Genomic DNA, 24264 nt, shown 5'->3' on the forward strand with positions numbered 1-24264 from the left:
TTTAAGTCAATTCCTTTCTCTTAAATATTACTCCTTTAAATCTAGAATATCTCTCTAAATTATTTTATAATTTTCCTTTCTTTGTCAATATTATATACTCATTGACTGTCACTTTTATGTATTACTGCAGTCTTTTAGAATCATGGAAAACTTACACCCGCTTTATTAATGCTTCATTATAGTTAGTAGGTACACCTAGAGAATACTCCTCACAAGAAATGAGAAATCAAATTTGAGCATTAAGTGTTCTTCTTTAAGATAATTTGTTTAATTTAGCACCTTGAAACTGTTAAAGTCCAATTCTATTTAGTCACCTAAGGTGCCTGCTTGGGTTAATCAGCTGTTAAACCTCTTCTCTGTTTTTTCCCCTTTGGAGATTATCAATCAGAACTTACTGTTTTGGGTATAGTTTCTACTTATTCTGGAGTTAGTTGTCTAGTTAAAATGATTCTCTGGGAGATCTGGTGTCAAGATGGTAGCATAGGCAGACTCTGAACTCACTTCCTCCCATGACATAACTAATTTTCAACTACTCTTGGAAAAGTTATCCTTGAGAGAGAACTGAAAACCAGATAACAAGAATCCCCACAACAAGGGACAGTACTGACTGAGGTGGGAGAGGCAGAAATTCCTTTCTGGAGGGAAAAATGCCACCTTCCAGCTGTGGTGCTTTTCGGCCAGCTGGGAGCAATCCTAAGGTATAAAGCCTTCCCTGGAGGAGTAGGGGATCTGAGTGGGGGAACATTATCACAATAAGCAGCTTTTGGATTCAGCATAACTGAGACAAGTGTCATAATATCTGGCTTTATTAGCTATTAACTACAATGGAGAATACTCCCAGAAAAGCTACTGGACACAAGGGAAAAAAGAAAGCCTGCTCTTAAACAGCCCATGCACAAACTCACCCATTTTGAAAAGCAACCTAAAATCACCAGAAAGAAAGGTACACAGCCCTTTGGTGAAAACAGATTCACTTGATAGGCTCTGGGTGCCTCTGAGTGAGGGGTGAGACCTCCCCTGGCTGGATCTACCTCCCAAGGGATGGAGACATTGGTGGCAGCCATTATTGTCACCTAGTGCAGGTGTGCTGATACAGATGCTGGCAGGAGCCATTGGAGTTCTTCCCCTGGCCTATTAGGCCAGGATCTGCCCCACCCACTAGGGCACCAATTTAATCCAGCTCAGCCAGGGCAGACAGCCTGCCCTAGGGACCGGGCCTAGCCAATAGCAAGCCCTCAGGCAACTTGTGGGCCTGCATAAGTGGGGAACCTGGAACCTCTGCAGGTGGGTGAGTGGGTCTGCCTCTGTGGGGCAGGGTGTGTGTGAGGGGTGGGCCTGCATTGGTGGAGTGTGCGGGACCTCTGCAGCAGGATGGAAGGGTCTGCTTCAGTGGGTCAAGGTGTGGGCATGGGGCAAGACTGTGTTGATGTGTTGTGTGTCCCTTCTGGCAGTGAGGGTTGTGAGTTGCAGCAGACTTGTCTTCTCAAAGAGCCACATAGGGAATCGGCCCCATCCTCCAAAGCCAGAAAAAAATTGGGTGCTTTCATGCCTGGGGCCATCCTAACTCCACTGCAATCTTGAGAGCTGACAACAGCCTTGTAGGCCATAGGCCTACAGCAATTGTAAGCCCCTGAGCCAAGCAACGAGCCATGCTGGAGGTCTACATTGTTAACAGAAAAACTGCAAAAAGAATGTGCTATTAAACATTGCAGCCAACTGTGCTGGGGCTCACCACACCTGATAAAGTGACAGAAGGGATCATAGCAACCACATGCAGCTGAGTATTGTGACCAGCTGCCCTGGGGGACAGCCTAGCCTTCCTGGGTACCTGTGCCAAGCATAACTCTGCTCCAGCAGAAGGACACATGTAGCCCACACAGGGGAGAATCCTGGAACATTTGGAACTGGTGACAAGAGGGAAGAACATTGCTGGGCTTCATGGGGCATCTGTTATATCAGACAACCTCTCCAAGATCAGGAGATGTAGCTGATCTACCTAATACATAGATATAGCACAGAGAGGAGACAAAGGAATATGTTCCAAGTAAGGGAACAGGAAAAAAAACCCAATAAAGAACTAAACATAACAGGGATAAACAATCTACCTGACAAAGAGGACAAACTAGCAGTCATAAGGATGCTTACTGATCTTGGGAGAAGAATGAATGAACTCAGTGATGACTTCAACAAAGAACTGGAAAATATAAAAAGGAACCAATCAGAACTGAAGAATATAATACTGGAAATGAAAAAATCACTAGAGGGACTCAATAGCAGAGAGTAGATGATACAGAAGAATGGACTTGTGAGCTGGACTAAAGATTAGAGGAAACCACCCAAGCTGAGCAAATAAAAGAGAAGAGAATTAAAAAGAACAAAGACAGTCTAAGGAACCTCTGGGACAACATCAAGCACACTAACACCTGTATTATAGGTGTCCAGAAGGAGAAGAGAGAGACAAAGGAGCATAGAATCTATTTGAAGAAATAATAGCTGGAAAGTTTCCTAACCTAAGGAAGGAAACAGACATCCAGGTACAGGAAGCACACAGAGCACCAAGAAATATAAACCCAAAGAGGCCCATGCTAAGACACATTATAATTAAAATGTCAAGAATTAAACATAAAGGGACTGGCCCAGTCATGCAGTGGTTAAGTTCACACGTTCTGCTTTGGTGGCCCAGGGTTTGCCAGTTTGGATTCTGGGTGTGGATCTTTGCACCACTTGTCAAGCCATGCTGTGGCAGGTGTCCCACATATAAAGTAGAGGAAGATGGTCACAGATGTTAGCTCAGGGCCAGTCTTCCTCAGCAAAAAGAGGAGGATTGGCAGCAGATGTTAACTCAGAGCTAATCTTCCTCAAAAAAAAAAAAAAGAAAAAGAAAAAAGAATTAAACATAAAGAGAGGATCCTAAAAGGATGCAAGAGAAAGGCAACAAGGTACGTACAAAGGAAACCCCATAAGGCTATCAGCTGACTTCTCAGCTGAAACCTTATGGGCTAGAAGGGAATGGTATGATATATTTAAAGTACTGAAAGGAAAAAGTCCACAGCCAGGAATAATCTACCTGGAAAGGTTACCATTCAGAATGGAAGGAGAGATAAAGAGTTTCCCAGACAAGCAAAAACTAAAGGAGTTTATCACTGAGAAATCAGCCTTACAAGAAATCCTAAAGGGACTTATTTAAGTGGAAAAAAGAAGACAACAAAGAAGGAATAAAAAAAATCATTAAAAAAATAAGAAAAATATTAAAACCTGGTAAAGGGAAAAATACAGTGAAGGTAGCAGATCCACTACCCATGAAGCTAATATGAAGGTCAAAAGACAAAAGTACTAAAATTGTATATTTCCATGATAAGAGGGTAACAGACACATATGCACGATAAAGAGGGTAGATATGATATCATAAACAAAATGTGGGAGGAGGGGAGTAAAAGAGCAGAACTTTTAGCAAGAGGCCAAACTAAAGAGACCATCAAGCTAATAAAGATTGCTATATGCCTGGATTATTATACATGAACCTCATGGTAATCACAAACCAGAAATCTATAATGAACACAGAAAAAAGCAAGAGGAAGAAACCCAAACATAATAATAAAGAAAGCCATCAAACCACAAGGGAAGAGAGCAAGAGAAGAAGAAAGGAACAGAGAAGAACTACTAAAACCCCTGGAAAAACTAGCAAAATGGGAATAAGTACATTTTTATCAATAGCTACTTTAAATAAGTAAATGGGCTAAATGCTCCAATTAAAAGGCATAGGGTGGCCAATTGAAAAAAAAAAAGACCTGTATATATGCTGCATATAAGAGACACACTTCAGACCTAAAGACAATCACAAACTGAAAGTGAAGGGATGAAGAAAGATACTTTATGCAAATGGGAATGAAAAGAAAGCTGAAGTAGCAACACTTATATCAGACAAAACAGACTTTAAAACAAAAACTGTAATAAGAGACAAAGAAGGACACTACATAATAATAAAGGGAACAAGCCAACAAGAGGATATAACACTTGTAAATATCTACGCACCCAACATAGAAGCACTAAATATATAAAGCAATTATTAACAGACATGAAAAGAGAAATAGTAACACAATAATAGTACCCCTACTTTAACACTCCTCTTATATCAATGGATAGATCATCCAAATAGAAGGTCAATAAGGAAACATTGGCCTTAAATGACACATTAGACCAGATAGACTTAGTAGATATACACAGAACATTCCATCCAAAAATGGCAGTATACACATTCTTTTCACATGGCACATTCTCTGGGATAGATTACATATTAGTCCACAAAAGAAGTATCAATAAATTTAAGAAGATTGAAATAATACCAAGCATCTTTTCTGACTGGAATGGTATGAAACTAGAAATCAACTACAGGAAGAAAATCAGAAAAGCCACAAAAATGTGGAGATTAAACTGAATGCTACTGAACAATGATTGGCTCAATTAAGAAATCAAAGGGGAAATAAAAAAACACTTGGAGACAAATGAAAAGGAAAATATGACATGCCAAAATTCATGGGATACAACAAAAGTGGTTCTAATAGAGAAGTTTATAGCAATACAGGCCTACCTAAACAAACAAGAAAAGTCTCAAACAATATAAGACTGCACATAAAGGAACTGAAAAAGATGAACAAACAAAGCCCCAAATCAGTAGAAGGAAGAAAATAATAAAAAACAGAGCAGATATAAGTGAAATTGAGACTAAAAAAATATTAAAAATCAATGAAATCGAGAGCTAGTTCTTTGAAAAGATAAACAAAATTGACAAACCTTTAGCTAGACTCACTAAGAAAAAAACAGAGAAAGCTCTAACAAATAAAATGAGAAATGAAAGAAGAGAAATTACAATGGACAAGTCAGAAATACAAAAGAATATGAGGCTACTACAAAAAGCTATACACCAACAAATTGGAAAATTTTAAAGAAATGGATAAATTCTTAGAATCACACATCCTTCCAAAACTGAATCAACAAGAAATAGAGAATTTGAATAGCACAGTCCCCAGTAAGGAGATTGAAACAGTAATCAAAAAACTTCCCCAAAGTAAAAGTCCTGGACCAGATGGTTTCCCTGGTGAATTCTATCAAGCATTCAAAGAATACTTAATACCCATCCTTCTTAAACTCTTCCAAAATTTTAAGAGAAAGGGAAAGTCCCTAACTTGTTCTATGAAGCCAACATGACCCTGATACCAAAACCAGACAAAGACAACACAAAAAAAGAAAATTACAGGCCAATATGACTGATGAACATTGATGCAAAAATCCTCAGAAAAATACCAGTAAATTGAAGACAATAATACATTAAAAGGATCATACACTATGATCAAGTGGGAGTTATTCCAGGAATAAAGGGATGGTTTGACATGCACAACTCAATCAATGTGATACTCCACATTAACAAAATGACAAATAGAAACCAATGATCATGTCAATAGAGGCAGAAAAAGCATTTGATGAGATACAGCATCTATTTATGATAAAAACTGAATAAAATGGGTACAGAAGGAAAGTACCTTAATATCATAAAAACCACATGTGATAAACCTACAGCTAATATCATTCTCAATGGAGAAAAACTGAAAGCTATACCTCTAAGCACAGGAACCAGACAAGGATGTTCACTTTCCCCACTCTTACTTAGCATAGTATTGGAAGTCCTAGCGAGAGCAATCAGGCAAGAAAAAGAAATAAAAGGGATAAATTGAAAAGGAAGAAGTGAAACTGTCACTATTTGCAGATGTCATGACTTTATATATAGAAAAACCTAAAGAATCCACTAAAAAGATTTTAGAAATAATAAATGAATACAGTAAAGTTGTAGGATTCAAAATCAACATACAAAAATCAATTGCATTTCTATACACTAAAAGTAAAGTAGCAGAAAGAGAAATTAATAATACAATCCCATTTACAATTACAACAAAAAGCATAAAATATGTAGAAATAAATGTAACCAAAGATGTGAAAGATCTGTACACTGAAAACTATACAACCTTGTTGAAATAAATTGAACAAGACACAGAGAAATGGAAGGATATTCCATGCTCTTGGATCGGAAGAATTAACATAGTGAAAATGTCCATACTTCCCAAAGCAATCTACGGATTCAATGCAATCTATGTCAAAGTTCCAATGACATTTTTCACAGAAATAGAACAAAAACTCTTAAGTTTATATTGAACAACTAAAGACTCTGAATAGCCAAAGGAATCCCGAGAAAAAAGAACAGAGCTGGAGGTATCACACTTCCTGATTTCAAAATATACTACGAAGCTATAGTAATCAAAAAAGCATATTATTGGCACAAAAACAGACACACAGATCAATGGAACAGAATCGAGGGCCCAGAAATAAACCCGCACATCCTTGGACAGTTAAATTTCAACAAAGGAATCAAGAAAATACAATGGAGCAAGGAAAGTCTCTTCAATAAATGGTGTTGGGGAAACTGGACAACCACATGCAAAGAATGAAAGTCGACTGTTATTTTACACCATACACAAAAAATGAACTCAAAATGGATTAAAGACTTGAATGTAAGACCTGAAACCATTAAACTTCTAGAAGAAAACATATGCGGTACACTCCTTGACGTCGGTCTTAGCAGCATATTTTCAAATACCATGTCTGACGGGGCAAGAGAAAGAAAAGGAAAAATAGACACATGGGACTACATCGAAGGAAACCATCAACAAGACAAAAAGACAGCCTAACAATTAGGAGAAGATATTTGCAAACTGTATATCTGATAAGGAGTTAATATCCAAAATATGTAAAGAACTCATATATCTCAACAACAAAAAACCACACAACCCAATTAAAAACTGGGCAAAAGATCTGAACAGACATTTTTCCAAAGAAGATAAACAGGTGGCCAACAGGCACATGAAAAGATGTTCACCATTACTAATTTAAATTATCAGGGAAATGAAAATCAAAACTACAATGAGATATCATCTCATGCCCATCAGAATGACCATAATTAACAAGGCAAGAAATAACAAGTGTTGTAGAGGATGTGGACAAAAGGGAAGTCTCACACACTGCTGGTGGGAGTGCAAACTGGTGCAGCCACTATGGAAAACAGTATGGAGATTCCTCAAAAACTTAAGAATAGAACTACTATACAATCCAGCTATTCCACTGCTGGGTATTTATCCAAAGAACATGAAAACATGAATGCGTAGAGATATATGCACTCTCATGTTCATTGCAGCATTATTCACAATAGCCAATACTTGGAAGCAACCTAGGTGCCCGTCAAGGGATGAATGGATAAAGAAGATGTAGTATGTATACACAGTGGTATACTATTCAGCCATAAAAAAATGAAAGCTTGCCATTTGCGACAACGTGGATGCATCCTGAGGGTATTATGCTAAGCCAAATAAGTCAGAGGGAAAAAGTCTAATGCTATATGATCTCACTCATAAATAGAAGATAAAAACAACAATAAACAAGCACAAAGAGACAGAGATTGGATTGGTGGTTCCCAGAGGGAAAGGAGAGAGGGAGGAGGACACAGGGGTGATTAGGCACAAGTGTATGGTGGTGGATGGTGAACAGGATGTAATCTAAACCAAAATTGAAATATAATGATGTACACCTGAAATTAAAAAAAAAAGACAAGAAATAAGTCTTGGCAAGGCTGTAGAGTAAAGGGAATCCTTGTGCACTGTTGGTGATAAATTGGCAGCCACTATGAAAACAGTATGGAGTTCCTCAAAAATTAAAAATAGAACTACCATATGATCCAGCAATTCCACTTCTGGGTATTTATGCAAAAGAAACAAAAACAGTAACAAAAAAGATTTTGCGCTGCCATGTCCATTGCAGCATTGTGTACAACGGCCAAGACATGGAAACAATCTGTGTTCATGGATGGATGAAGGATTAAGAAATGTGGTATATATACAGAATGGACTATTTTTCTGCCATGAAAAAGAAGGATATCCCACCATTTGCGACAACTCAGATGGACCATGAGGGCATTATGCTAAGTGAAAAAAGTCTGACAGAGAAAGACAAATACCATATGATCTCACTTATGTGTGATATATAAAACAAACAAAATCAAACTCATAGACACAGCTAACAGATTAGTGGTTGCCAGGGGTGGGTCTGGGAGTGGGCCAAATGAGTGAAGGTGGACAAAAGGTATAACTTCCACATATAGAATAAATAAGTTGAGGTGATTTAATGTAGAGCATGGCGACTATAGTTAATAAAACTGTATAGTGTATTTAAAAGCTGCTTGATGACTGAGAGATTGATTGATTCCTTTGTTAGAAATGGAGGGGCCTAGATGAAAAGCTCCTGCTATGGTATGAATTGTACCTCCAAACAAAAAAAAGTCCTAATTCCTGGTACCTATGAATGTGACCTTATTTGAAAGTAGATTCTTTGCAGATGTAATTAAGTTAAGATGATGCCATACTTTATTAAATGGGTACTAATCCAATATGGCTGATGTCCTTCTAGGAAGGGAAAACAGAGACAAGACACAGACACACAGGGAGAACACTATGTGTTGACAGAGCCAAAGATTGGAACAAAGATGAGTCTACAAGCCAAGGAATGTGATGGATTGCTGGCAACACCAGAGGCTCAAAGAAAGACATAGAACACATTCTCCCTTAGAAGCTTCAGAGAGAGAGCGCGTTGCTGATGATAACTTGATTTTGGACTTCTGGTTTCCAGAAGTGTGAGAGAATAAATTTCTGTTGTTTTAAATACCCCAGTTGGTGGTACTTCATTATGGCTGCCACAGGAAACTAAAACAGCTACTTTTGGTTGGGGAGAGGGAAACAGTGGATTTACAGAACCATAGTGTATGTAAATTTTGAAGTACATGTGTCAGGAATGGCAATGGAAATGTAGAAGTCTGATTGGGGAGAGGGTTCAGAGCTTGATATACTTTTGGCAATTCTTTTGTGGTTCACTGAAGTACCATCATTTTGAAGAGGAAATGGCTAAAAAGAGAATTAAAGGAAAAGGATTTTGGGTTTCAAAAAAAGTGCAAAAGTAATGGTCATTGTCATGTGGGAACATCAGGACTGAACAATTTATAAAAGCTAATGAAGGAGGAAGTGGCCAACAGCATGGCATGACTGAAGGTGATCTGAGGAAATGGACTGAAGAAAAAGCATGATTTTGGCTAGAAATGCTGATCGTTCTTTGCATTTATACAGTGATTTACAATTTGTAATGCATTTTCATATTTTTTATCTTATTTGTTTACTAGAACACCTTAAGGGACAATATCATCCTTATTTTACAGCTGAGCACACTCTGGAACAGGGAGGTTAAATCCTTGCTTGAAGTGACACAGCTTCTAAATGACAAGATCAAGATGTGAACCCAGATTTTTCAGAGTTCAAAGTTATGCTCTTTCCAAGGAATAATGGAATATCTTTTTTTTATTCCTTTTAATAAGCCTTTACTCTCACTAGATAGAGGCTAATGATTACCAAGAAATGACAATCAACCTTGCTTAATGTTTTAATTAGCATGCTGTACATTCAAAGATTTCCTCAGTGTGATTACAAGCCTTGTGTTTATAATTTTCAATTTTAAGATGTCAATAATTTTCATAGTTTAATTACATAAGAATTATAAGGATAGTCCTATAATGACTAAAGTTAATAGAATTTTAATGTGTTAAGATAGAAATGGGCTCAAATTGTTATAAGATTTCCTATATATTCAGCATCCTGAACACAGATTCACTCATTGGTCAAATGATCAAAGAAGACACAGTAAACTAAATTTTGGAAGCTTTCTAAAGCAAATGTCTTGTGTGTGTGAAAATGTAAGTGCTTGTTTTGGGAGTGGGAGGGAATGGATGATGGAAATGCAGCATGTGATCTGGGGGTTTTTCCACAGGTTTTGGGTTATAGTGCTCATAATCATTTCCCCACAAGACTAATTATATGTTATTTTCTTTAGATTCCAGAAAATTCCTTCCAAGATGAAATAGTTTGGGAGGATCCTTCAAGAACTTCATAGAAGCAATGGGACTGTCTATGAAAACTCTGCTTGAGAATCTCCAGAGTCACATCCTGCAGAGGAGAGGGGTGAGGGACTGGATGTTGTGCTCAATAGAAAGTAATCAGATTTTATTACCATTGACTTTTGGTGGAAACATAGAGTCTATATTCAATACATCCCACATTTTGTGTAAGATGACCATGTATGTGAAAGTCCTTTCAAGAAGTGAAATATTTTCCACTATAGAGTAATTAAACAACCTGCTGGCTTTACAGTCTGGCACTATATTTTACTTTACTTGTAATTAATGCATTTTGAGCTTTTGAGAATCCCTGTGCCCATAATTTTATTGTTTCCCCTATTACTTTCCTTCTGTTTTCACACAGTGTATGTATCTGTAGTCTTTTTCACTGAAATCTCTGTATATATCTACTGTCTCAGTTCTTGTCATTCTGTACTTGTCTTCTCTATCTTTCGTTTTGTTTCTGCCATTTTCCCTTCCTTTTCCCCACTTGGGCTCTTTATCCATTTATCTAGTGATAAATACAGAAATCCAAAAGCGGAGCAGCAGTACAGGGTGGTATAACATTTCACTTAGGAAGTGTGGACCTTCCCTTCCGCTTATCTCAGATAGGCGACAAGCAGTGAGGAAGAGAATCTGAGAGTTTGGAATAATTTAGAGCCTAGAAATAGCTTGTTCAATACTTTACTGAGGTGGTGGCAATTTAGATATTTCAGAAGAAAGGCTATCTTCACTGTGTCTACTCTACGGAGAGAATGGTGTCCTGGAACCGGGTGCAGAAGCATTCCTGTTCTTTTCTTTACATTAATGTTACTTTTCCTCAGATCAGTATTGATTGTTTTCAGACTTGTATTCCTTTTAGTCCACCAATTTGATTCCTTAAAAATCCCTAATAATTTTTCCTTTGTTCAGAACTTAGCTTTTCCAAATGTGATTTTTATCAGCCTTATTCATTTAAATACAGTCCTAATCATTTTTGCTATTTTTATATAGCTGCTTTGTTTCCTGCTTTCTTATAGTCATAGGTATAGTTTGGGTGTAACATGAGTATAACATTGTCCTATGTGTTATTTCTTATTTCCTCTGGCCATCTCTCTCTGTCTCTGTCTGTCTGTCTGCCTGTCTCTCTCTATACCTGTATAAAAATGTTCATTTTAAATAATAATTAAGTAAATAGTCATGATATTTACACCCTTGTAAACTAGAACCTGGACAGTTCCTCAGACAGCCTCTACCCAATTGCTTCCCTTTCTCTCTTCATTGATCTTGACTTTGTTATAATCAGCCTTTCGATATTCTTTTTAGTTTTGGCTATAATATTTGATTATAACTATAGTTTTACCACCTATGTTTGCATTCATAAACAACAGTTTATTTTACCTGTTTTTGAACTTTATGTAGACAGATTGATTCCTTTGTGACTGGCATGTTTTGTTCAGCATTTTTGTGTGAAGGACAATGTTCCAATTTGTTTTGCTGTAGTCTATTCCTTTCTTTTGTAAAGTACTGTGTTGTATGAATAGCTCACAGTTTTGCCATTTTACTCTTGATGAGCATTTGAATTATTTACAGGTTTGGGTTAATACAAACTGCGCTGCTATGAGCATTCTTATTCATGTGTTTGGGGAACATGACCATGAACTACTTGAGAGAATATTAAACTGAGGAATGTTATTGCAGGTCAGCATTCCCAGATAAAGTAAAACTATTATCCTACCTAAGTGATTTTACCAATTAATACTTACAACTGCAAGAGTGAACAGGGAAGAAAAGCATTAATAATAGCTCTGTAATTCCCTCCTTCCTCTGACACCCTAAGCAGTATTAGTCTTCACTAGACCTCCTTTAAATATTATGATGGGATTTTAACCAGTAGGGCTGTAACTGAGAAAATTCTAACCAAAGAATGTTTTTAGGAGGAGAAAGATAGCTTATCTCACTAGCTAAATCTTACAAATAAAACTGGAATTTGTCGATATATGGGAAACAATTGACTATAGAATGGAAGTTAATCACAGACGCTCTCTGTACTTGTGTCACTAATGACGTATAAAAACCAAGATGCTTCAAGCCTAAATGGCTTTCTCTGAGCTAGGTTATACCACTGTTTAGCAGTTGTCTATTACTCTGAAACAAAAGGTGTTCCAGTGTGGATAAAGGGATTTTATCTTTTTTGAAGTTTCATTTGATGTTTAGGGCCCAAGCTTGCCAAAGTCAGATGTTGTTATTTATAGCTGTCTGTTGCCTGTATAGTCAAGTAAAGATGTTTTTAAATAAATTGGTTGATCTTCAAACTTGACTTTAACACGTGAAACCTCCATCTACTTTCTTCCATTTTTCTTTAGCAAATATTTGTAACTATCCTGGTGAACTAAAAATCATTTGGAATTTAAATGCAAAGACTAGTGAAATTCAAGATAACCAACCATGTAAATGTCATTAAAGAATTTTCTTTTTATTACTTGAGTAAATCATTAAAACCTTTGTATATAAACTGAAGAATGTTATAGAGGATATGAGATATTATTCATTAGCCACATTAGGAGTTTGTTAATAAAAGTGATGTTTGTTCTCCATTATATTTCCCTTAAAGATTAAGGTGTGCTTAATTATTGGTTTTGTGATCCCTTATAAGTTGGTGATGAATGAATTTAAATGAAAAATTTATTTACATGTATACTTTTACAATTAAGTAACCGAATGATTGATTTATCTATCTATACATAAAAAGTTTTTGTAATTTTGAGAAAAAAATCTAAGGGCTTTGTAAAACATCTAAGTCATTGAAAGTTGAGAACTAAGGTAACTAGAGAGGTATAGGGTGTTACCCGTCCTCTGTCAAATATATGAAATTAAAGAAGAGACATTCTCCTTGCTGCCCATTTTCCCTGAGGATTGTCATCTCTGGACAGCTTGGTGACATCAGCTAATCAACAGCATAGAACATACATTCCCTTGAGACTTCAGCCAGGTAAACAGGTTTGAGTCTCCATCTGTGCCAGCCCAGTCACAGCGTAGTGCCATCTCACCCTCTCATGTTGCTCATAGGGTCTCTCTGTCATAAAGCCAAGTCATTGTATTTGGGGAAATAGTACTGAGAGTTCGAAATTGCTTTTCTTCATCTTCCTACTACCTAGAGGCAAAAGCAGGTCTAGTACCACATGAAAACAAGTGAACTCATCATGAGAAAGTGTCTTCTTGCTTAAGAAAAATTTCTGGACAATCCAATGCTGATATAATCAACCTTTGCACTCACTCCACACAACCTGATTCCTGATTCTACATATCCAAGTTCCAACCCCAGTACTCTGTTAAAGGCAGTAAGCTGGAGATGAGGTAGGAAAGTAGCTTAGGAAGCACAGATAAGACGAATAAAGGTGAGTAGAATGGAACTTGATCTCAGGGTTGCTTTTGGAATTGGCAAGTTGGTTTATTTTCAGTTGCAATTGTTGTTGCCACAAAAAGCTCAGTCGGTTTGCATATATGTCCATTGGCAAAAGGAACAGACTACAGAATTCACCAAATATTAGAACTAAATTAGTTGTTCATTTTAGAAGCTAATGATTTATTCCTAGACGTTTCATCCGATTGTAGTACATTCATTGTACCTCAGTATGTACACATGGAAAGTAATTTAAATATAACATATTTAGGTGTAATAAAATATGCCCTTCAGTAACAGAAAAATAGTGTACGTGTGTATTGAAAGTATTAGACAATATGCTTTCATTCTTTCCCTTTGGCTTCTTATTCTCTGTGAAACACAATATTTATTCTCTATGTTTAAAATGCATCATCAGTATTGTTAGTATTAAACAGTTTATTTCCTCTCTTAAAGAAGCACAAAAATATCTAAAATATGTATACAGTGCTCATCTTGTGAGATGTTGTTTCCCTGTATATTCTTTTATTGATAGTAATTTTTATATAGAATGCCATCTTTGTTTTGTAGATATGTTTTATTTTACCTATTTAAATTTTTTCCTTCATATATAATCTTCACTTAAAAAATTATTTATTTTTTTGCACCCAAAGTAATAATTTATGTGTAATTTTTATAACAGAACTTTCCTATATCACGTCATATTGTGATGGCTACTAAGGACACCAGCCTTTGTTCCTGTACCTAAGGAATAATATTTCCAGTCGCTATTATTTATATAGTTTGTCTAATGAATCAATCTTTCTTGCTGCATTGAGTCAAATGATGCTTGTCTAAACAGAGATGATGATTCCCAGTCAAATTACACAATGCTTCAAATGTGGTAGGAAGGAAATGAAGTAAAATTTCTCATTTGACCTTAGCCAAAAAGAATTCTTTCTCTTGGAAGATTGCCTTTGTGGTGGTGCAAGCAGCTTTAGAAAGGTTGGATTCCAAGTAAGAAAAGATGAACAGAACAAAGTAATCTAGATCAACCGAACATACTCTTGAGAATCAATGGGATAGAGCATTTTGCAATTAGATCTTTCCCATGTCCAGTCTTACTAAAGATAATAATTTTCCAGAATTGTAATGAGAAAAAAATTCAAAGTCAGAAGATAGAATATGACATTAGTATCCTAATACCTCCCAGTATGCGCTCCTGCATGACATTGGAAGCAATGATCACACACGGAGGCAATCACATTCTTTTCTGTTTTAGTGGGCATCTCCTGTGCCTGATATTTTATTTTTCAACCTGAAATCATTCATTTTTATAACTGTCAAATAGGTAGCCTTTCAGCATTCTTTTTTATTCATATATGTATTATCATGTAAAGCAACAAATATTTTGTACAACGTGATCTCACTGGGGTTTTATCTTTCATCAATTGCCATCTTGGTCCTTATCTAAATGATAAAATGGAAATCATATAAATTAATTTTAATGGTGCATTATTATTTTGGTGTTTTCCTTGGATGAGTTAGCATTTTATTTTTGCTCTCCACTTTCATGAATGCTTTCTTTATTAGATACAATTTAAAAATTAGCCAGCAGTTCATTTCAACGAGTGCCTCTCTATTTGTGTGTGCATGCATGAGACTGACCATGGTTTGTTTCTGTTTGCTCTTCTGAACAGGTGTGAGTCAGAGGACGTATCCTTTCATTTCGCATTTAGACTGTCTCTCATACTTTTATAATCATTTCTATTATGAATTTCTTTGTGCATAGATTTTTGTGTGGATATCACTGATCACATTCTTATAAGAAATCAAAGGAATTATGAAATATTGTGAAATGCTACATCTTCTATGTCACACGTGATGATTCCTTTGAATTTTATTAAATCCATTTGATTGATGATAAAGTAATGTTGTTGAAAGTATGACCTTTGATATTGAAGGGACCTGGGTTTATGTTAAAACATTTAGGAGTTTAAGGAGCTTGGGTAAGCTATTTAACCACTTTAATCAATTTCTTCATATGTTTAAAGGGGACGGTAATAAATTTCAAAAAGTTTTTAAAAGATTAGTTGAGATTATGCATGTTAATATTTTAGAGCATATCAAACATTCAATAATACCAGCCAGTATTAACATTTATTAATGTAAGTAGCATATCAGTTTAACCTTCAACCTTTGGATACATTAATTTTTCAAACTTTAAATGTGAAAACATTTTGTACAAATTAAATATTGTATTTGATAGACATGTGAAATAGTACTCTAACATACTGTTGTTTTCTGATTGAGTATAAATTTAATTTAGTTAACTAATCCTTCTCATGTATGATGTATTACGTTGCTGCTGGGAATGCTTTTATTTTTCAAAACATCGATCTTTTGGTTGTTTGCTTTCCTTGGAAGTAAATTATGGGACAAGGAGGGCATTTATGCCTGTGATAGAGGATATTTCCCAGTGGCCTCTCTACCACTAACTCTTGTTTCCCTTGATCTTTACTTTTCCCTTATTCAGATTTTGTTAATATTTATTTTCTACCACTTTGTACCAATTTATTTTGCACATCAGTGTATCTATACACTAACTTGATTCAGATTTTAAAAGTTTTAGAAAGATTAAAAATTTACTGTGATTATCCATTTGAATATGCTAGAACTGAAATATTCATTTCCTGATGCCACTTAAGTTGGGGTATGATCATGCTATGCAATACTAAATAACTGGATGAAAACGGCAATCAACCATCCTTAGAGCTGGCAACCTGTTTGGTCCAGTGTAACTCACTCTTCAAGATAGCTTCCAGAAAGCTGTGTATATAAAATTAACTGAATGTAGATGGAAGTTCTTAGATTTTTATAATACCAAACTCTCATTTTTTATGCCTTTCCTTGTATTTCTTTTTGTTTTACAATATATGTCTTTGACCTGTCGTTGCTGTGATGATGTGTCTGTCTTTATCTCTACGTATTTATCTTTTTTACTTTATCACAGGGAGTGATGTAAAGCATTACAGTTTGTACATAGGTTACACAATTGGATCACTTTTAAAAATGCTTACCTTGATTAGAACGTTCATAGAAAATAATCCCACCTCTTTCCGGAATCCACACACTCTAGTTGTTGGTAATATTTGAAAATGAAATCAGCAAAAGGAAAAGGAAACTGTTGGCCACTGGATTTTAGAGTTCTGATTCCAACTGACTCTGCATAGACAGTGAATTTTCAGAGGACTTGTAAAGTTGGTCTGGTAATTTCAAGCATCTTTAGGGCAAGAGTTCAACACTGTAACAGAATAATGGTGATTGAATGGTGTCTGACTGAGTATTTAATTGTTTGACTACCATAAAAAGGACCAGGGTAGTCTTCACAAATATAATGGATTAGGTAGAGTACAGAGCAAAACTTCCAAAATATGTAGAGTCAGCGCTGTAAGTGATATTTTTAATATAATTTAATCCTCTGTATAAGTACATTCTAGATCACGAATTCCAATATCTGAATGTATTTTAGAGATTATCTTGCTTTATATTCTATTGCATGTGAGGTATGTACAATTGTGTAGAATTTTGAGATATATGTTTCAAATAATCTCTCTGCCTCTGTCTGCTTCTCTTTCTTATTCTTTCTGATCATGCTCCAGTATTTCCCTCATTCTCATTTTCTCTAATGTACATGTATTCTTATAGTACTTTAAATCTTAGGAAACTCAGTCTGAAACAGACCTTTCATACCCAAGAATGATGGGAACACAAGGCCTATTATTTGATTTTTCTTACATTAAATATCAATGATATAACTTTTTGTGATAATGTGGAACTACATTGGTATAAGATATGTCCATCTCAATGAGTACATCATTTCGGAAAACAATTGCATATAAAAATCCCATGACTGTGTCTTTTATCATGATAGATTCACCTCTTCCTCTCTCCTTTTCTTTTAAAGACACCTTCTAAAAATTTCTAAATGCTTGGTCTTGATAGGAACCATGTGCTAGCAAGGCTGGAAGAGAAAAATGCAAGCTCCCTCACTGGGTTTATCCTGCTGGCTTTCTCTGACAGGCCTCAACTGGAGCTGGTCCTCTTTGTGGTTCTTTTGATCTTCTATATCTTCACTTTGCTGGGAAACACAACCATCATTGCATTGTCCCACCTGGACCCACATCTTCACACCCCTATGTACTTTTTCCTCTCCAACCTCAGCTTTCTGGACCTGTGTTACACTACCAGCATTGTTCCCCAGCTCCTGGTCACTCTCAGGGGAATAAACAAATCTATCTCCTTTGGTGGTTGTGTAGTTCAGCTGTATATCTCTCTAGGATTGGGAGGCACTGAATGCATTCTCTTAGGAGTTATGGCATTTGACCGTTATGTAGCTGTTTGCAGGCCCCTTCATTACACAGTAATCATGTCTCCCCATCTCTGTGCCCTGATGGCTTCTGCTTCATGGTTCATTGGTTTTGCCAACTCCTTATTCCAAACGGTACTCATCTTCTTTTTACTGCTTTGTGGGAGAAATAAAATAGACCACTTTTTCTGTGAAGTACCTGCATTGCTCAAGCTTGCCTGTGTTGACACCAGTATCAATGAGTCGGAGATGTTCTTTGTAGTTGTCTTCATACTTCTCATACCAGTTGCATTTATCATGTTCTCCTATGGTGGGATTGTCAGGGCCATCTTAAGGATAAAGTCTGCAGCAGGGCAGAGAAAAGCATTTGGGACATGTGGATCCCACCTCACAGTGGTCACTCTCTTCTATGGCACAGCCATCTATGCTTATCTCCAGCCAAACAACAACTACTCTCAGGATCAGGGCAAGTTCATAGCTCTCTTCTACACCATCGTTACTCCCATGATCAACCCCCTCATATATAGTCTGCGGAACAAGGATGTGAAGGGAGCAATGAAGAATGTTCTTTGGAATGGTCATGACTCCAGATAACTGGGCGAGGAAAACAGTTTAATGGAAGGTCTTTGAATACCAGAGCCCTTAAGATGTTTTTGTCTTCCATGTGTCAGCTAAAATTTTCCCTAACAACTCTCAAGGGAATTTTCTTACCTCCTTGTCCTATGAAAAACGTGTGTTCAAATCAACATTCATAGATTCATTCCAGCTTCCAGAGATGGTGATTCAGTGTCTCTAGAACATCTGTGTTATATTTATTATTTTTAAAAGCTCTATGAAGTTTTCTTATTTGCAACCCCATTTGGAAACATTATTCTGCTTCTCTTGCAAAAAGACATTTAAGTACATACTGTAAAGACACAGCCAAATAAGAGCATAAAACCACTGAAACACTGTAAGAAATATTAACTTGTTAGCATTTTCTAGCAGTTGCTGGAGGGATATCACTTAGTCTGGCATTTTGATCGTGGTTCTACTACAAAGTCCATAGGTTGACTACATTAGAGGTTTTTCACAGAGGTAGGTGGGGGAAGCTGTAAGAAAAACAAACTTTAAGTTCAAAGAAAGAGTTGCTAACATAAATCCTGATAAAGTCATTCTGAAGTTAGTCCATATAGTGAACTCACCGCCGTTGCAGCCATATTATGCAGCATTCATTTCATAGAAGGCTGTACACAGGATCACTGGGTGAGGGAGTGATACGATGTTGCCGGTGACAATGGTAGCCATTAGCTGGTAGTGCTTCCCTATAATTTGGTACATAGCCATAAAAAACATGGATGTGAGGTACGGATGTTGATTATATTAAATCTGTGAGCCCCATTCTGTTTTTTAAATCTGACTTGGGGGGATGTTATCATATATGAATAGCACATGACCCAAGTTCTATTTCATATTATACATATTTTACTTCCAGTAATGCAGCAAAATTTCCAAAGGGTAAAAATACGTTTAAATTTCTCTCTTCTTACCATTTTATAAAATTCTTTGATTCAGGCATCTATTGCTCATGGCATTTGTATCTCACATCTGGCAAAACTCCACATAATTTGAATTGGTGACATACTCTACAGATATAAGTAGTGGCCCCTTATTCCCAGGAAACCTCATGTTTTGTGGAAGCTTACTCAGATTCATCAGGAGGAAATTGAAAGAATAATGTGCGTATTAATTTTTAAAAATCTCTATGTACCTAAACTTTATAAACAGGCATCTCGTGAAATAATCATCATTCAATTCTGAATTATGTAGCAAGTATAAACATTCCAGAAAAATTGAATCTGACATTCTAGCCCTCAGATCCCCTTCAAAGCTCAGTTTTCAGTGTAAATTTGTTTTGGGATATGAATCCTAGTGTTTGTGTATCTTTAATGTCATGCACAGTGTATTTTTCTGTGGAGGTTATAACTTTGACAGTGGTATCATCACAGAAATGTTTATGATTTTTAGTAGATTTTTCCAATATGTAGTACAGTGCAGATAAGTACATGTGTGTCTCTGGGTGGAGACATATGTAAAAACTTATTATATAGTCTCTTGTCCTGACAACTACCTGCATCCTCCCGGGCCTTGAACCCCCTCAGTCGGTCATGCTCATGAGAATTGATCTTGCATGAGACACAGGTTGGCGAGGCAGAAATGACAGCTAAGAGAAATTATACACACGGTCAAGATTCTATCTATATCCTTAATAGCATCCCAGCATTCACACTTGAAGTCAACACTTGGGAAACCATATATTTTGGCACCATAGTAATTCTTAATGTATACCAGTATGAAAACAGTTTTGGAATACTGTTTACCCCCTGTGGTGACAAATTTACCACTCTCTGTTATTGCTCAACAGCACCTTGATAAGTAGACCCAAATGGTCACTTTCAAATCCTTTAAATGAACTTTCTTTGCTGCAGAAAACTTTAAGGTCTCCTGAAGCCACTGATATAAGAAAATTTTTATCCATTGAAGTATATGGGGAAGCCATTCAGGTTTGAACTTATCTCACCTGAATTTTATTTGAACCAAAGAAGCCTGACTTTTGGCCTGTCAAATGTGTATGGTACGTCTGCTTTAATCATTACCTAAAAGCAAAATATTGTACTCTTTTGAAGATAAGAATTAAGGTCTCCCTTCTAATGACACCAGCACTCTTTGAAGGTAAGTATCCCTTCCCATAATGCCACGGTCATGCTGACCCGCTGTGTACGTGCTAATCTGTCACAAACATCTCCTTGAACCCTTGCAGCAATGAACCCTTGTCATGTTTGATGTATGTATCTTTGCTTTGAAAAGATATATATCTGAGCTAAAAATCACTCTTCTCCAGGCCCTTTGCTTCCCCTGTGACGGCTGAGACTCCCAGGATATAGTTGTTGGTTTGTTTCAAATAAAACTCTTTTCTTTTCTTTTGCATTGAAATAATTATTGGTTATTTGCGTCGACACTACAGAGACTATTGTTCTGGCTGAAAAACTACTTCTGTGCTCTTAATGACACACAAAATGCTGCCACCAAATGGATTTATTTCCTTTAAGTAAACACATGAATCGCACTTGAATAGTTACATTACTTGGAAATGAATTACCGATAATAAAGATCTCTAAGCCCCATGAAAATATTTAAAAGAAAAAAAATTGAACAAGAGACCAAACACAAGTTCAGTATTGTGCTGTGACATTTTTCAAATGGGATCGAAGAACTCTACCTTCTCATGCTCTCCATGCTTTGTCTGTAACAGACTACAGGATTGTGTCAATGGCCCCCAAAATTATTTGGACTGTTTCCTTTTGAATTCTCACCAACAACTGTGGTAAGGCAGTAGTGATTGTACCCAGGGCTAGGCTAAATTTTTTTGTCCCATCTGTGTTGAGCATCTGGAGTTCCCGACTATCATTATGCCCTAGAGCAATTCATGGATTTTTCCAGGCCTTGCGTCCTCTGAGTGACAGGACACACCACTGGCTCAAGTGGTGAGTGATCTCAGAGACCCCAAATGTGAGTCAAACTCACAAGAAACACATTTTCTTTTGAGTATCATCACTTAAAGTGAATTCTGTTTTAAAATTTTTTTATTGAGATAACATCACTTTATAACAGTATATAAATTTCAGATGTACTTCATATTTTGATTTCTTATAGATTATATCATGTTCACCACCCAAATACTAATTACCATCCATCACCATACACATGTGCCTAATCACCCTTTTCACTCTCCTCCTTCCCCACTTCCCCTTTGGGAACCACCAATCCAATCTCTGTCTCTATGTATTTGTTTTTTGTTGTTTTTAATCCTCTACTTATAAGTGAGGTCGTGAGTATTTGACTTTCTCCCTATGACTTATTTGGCTTAGCATAATACCCTCATGGTCCATCCGTGTTGTCACAAATGGCAAGATTTCATCTTTTTTATGGCTGAATAGGATTCTACTGTGTGTATATACCACATCTTCCTTATCTTTATCTCTTGATGAGCACGAAGGTTTCTTCCAAATCTTGGCTATTGTGAATAATGCTGCAATGAACATAGGGGTGAACGTATCTTTACACATTCATGTTTTCACGTATTTGGATAAACACTCAGCAGTGGAATAGCTGGATCTTATGGTAGTTCTATTCTTAAGCTTTTGAGGAATCTCCATACTGTTTTCCATAGTGGCTGCACCAGTTTGCACTCCCACCAGCAGTGTGTGAGACTTCCCTTCTCTCCACATCCTCTCCAACACACGTTGTTTCTTGTCTTGTTAATTATAGTCATTCTGATGGGCATGAGATTATATCTCATTGTAGTTTTGATTTTCACTTCCCTTATAATTTAAATTAGTGATGTTGGACATCTTTTCATGTGCCTGTTGGCCATCTGTATATCTTTGGAAAAATGTCTGTTCAGATCTTTTGCCCAGTTTTTCATTGGGGTCTTAGTTTTCTTGTTGTAGAAATGTATGTGTTCTTTTTTAAAAAAAAATAAATTTTGGATATTAACCCCTTATCAGACACATGATTTGCAAATATCTTCTCCCGATTGTGAGGTTATCTTCTCATTTTTTTGATAGTTTCCTTTGCTGTGCAGAAGCTTTTCAGTTTGATGTAGTCCCATGTGTTTCTTTCTTCTATTCTTTAATCTACTTTGAGTTGATTTTTGTGTATGGTGTGAGATAATGGTCTACTTTCATTCTTTTGCACGTGACCATCCAGTTTTCCCAACACTATTTACTGAAGGTGCTTTCCTTTCTCCATTGTATGTTCTTGGCTCCCTTGGTGAAAATTAGCTCTCCATAGGTGTGTGTGTTTATTTCTGGGCTCTCAATTCTGTTCCATTGATCTGTGTGTCTGTTTTTGTGCGAGTACCATGCTGTTTTGATTCCTATAGCTTTGTAGTATATTTTGAAATCAGGGAGTGTGATACCTGTAGATTTGCTCTTTTTTTCTCAGGATTCCTTTGTTTATTTGGGGTCTTTTCTTGCTCCATACAAATTTTAACATTGTTTGTTCTATTTCTGTGAAAAATATCATTGGAACTCTGATAGGGATTATGTTGAATCTGTAGGTTGCTTTAGGAAGTATAGACATTTTAACTATGTTAATTCTTCCAATCCTGAGCATGGAATATCTTTCCATTCTTTGTGTCTTCTTCAATTTCTACCAACAATGTTTTATAGTTTTCAGTGTACAGATCTTTCATTTCTTTGGTTAAATTAATTCCTAGATATTTTATTCTTTTTGTTGTACTTGCAAATGGGATTGTATTCTTAATTTCTCTTTCTGTTGCTTTGTTGTTAGTGTATGGAAATGCAACTGATTTTTGCATGTTGATTTTGTATCCTGCAACTTTACTGTATTCATTTATTATTTCTGAAAGTTTTTTTCAGAAATGGACTCTTTTGGGTTCTCTACATATAAAATCATGGCATCTGCAAATAGTGACACTTTTACTTCTTTCTTTCCAATTTGGATCCCTTTTACTTCTTTTTCTTGCCTGATTCTTCTTTCTAGGACTTCCAATACTATGTTAAATAAGAGTGGTGAAAGTAGGTATCTTTGTCTGGTTCCTGTTCTTAGAGGGATAGCTTTAAGTTTATCTCTGTTGAGTATGATATTGGCTGTGAGTTTGTCATATACGGCCTTCATTATGTTGAGGTACTTTGCTTCTATATCCATTTTATTCAGAGTGGTTATCATAAATCTTGCTGTATCTTGTTAAATGCATTCTCTTCATCATCTGTTGACGTGATCATGTGGTTTTTATTCTTCATTTTGTTAATGTGGAGTATCATGTCGATTGATGTCCTAATGTTGAACCATCCCTGAATTCCTTGGAATAAATCTAACTTGATCAGAGTGTATGATCTTTTAAATGTACTGTTGTATTCGATTTGCTAGTATTTTGTTGAGGATTTTTGCATTGATGCTCATCAGTGATATTGGGCTGTAATTTTCTTTTTTTATGTTATCCTTGTCTGGTTTTCGTATCATGGTAGTGTTCACCTCATAGAGTGAGGTTGCAAGGTTCCCTTTCTCTTCGTTTTTTGGAAGAGTTTGAGAAGGATAGGTATTAAGTCTTCTTTGGATGTTTGGTAGAATTCACCAGGGAAGACATTTGGTTCCAGACTTTTATTTTTGGGGAGGGTTTTTGATTACTGTTTCAATCTCCTTGCTGGTGACTGGTCTATTCAAATTCTCCATTTCTTCTTGATTCAGTTTTTGAAGGTTGTATGATTATAAGAATTTATCCTTTTTTCTAGATTATTCAATTTGTTGGCATATAGCTTTGTAGTATTCTCTTATAATCTTTTTTTTCTGAGGTGTCCATTGTAATTTCTCTTTTTTCGTTTCTGATTTTATTTATTAGAGTCTTCTCCCTTTTTGTCTTGGTGAGTGTACCTAAAGGTTTGTCAATTTTGTTTATCCTTTCAAAGAACCAGCTATTAGTTTCATTTATTTCTT

The 24264-nt window shown here is 36.2% G+C and overlaps 1 protein-coding gene across 1 annotated transcript; it reads left to right on the forward strand.

Moving 5' to 3' along the window:
- The first annotated feature begins 17385 nt into the window (after positions 1–17385).
- On the forward strand, positions 17386–18360 carry LOC123287682 (putative olfactory receptor 2B8). The gene has a single exon (XM_044775060.2). The coding sequence runs from the start codon at positions 17386–17388 to the stop codon at positions 18358–18360; it is 975 nt and encodes a 324-aa protein (XP_044630995.2).
- Positions 18361–24264: the final 5904 nt, after the last annotated feature.

This window comes from Equus asinus, chromosome 8 (genome assembly GCF_041296235.1).
Source record: "Equus asinus isolate D_3611 breed Donkey chromosome 8, EquAss-T2T_v2, whole genome shotgun sequence".
Classification (NCBI taxonomy): domain Eukaryota; kingdom Metazoa; phylum Chordata; class Mammalia; order Perissodactyla; family Equidae; genus Equus; species Equus asinus.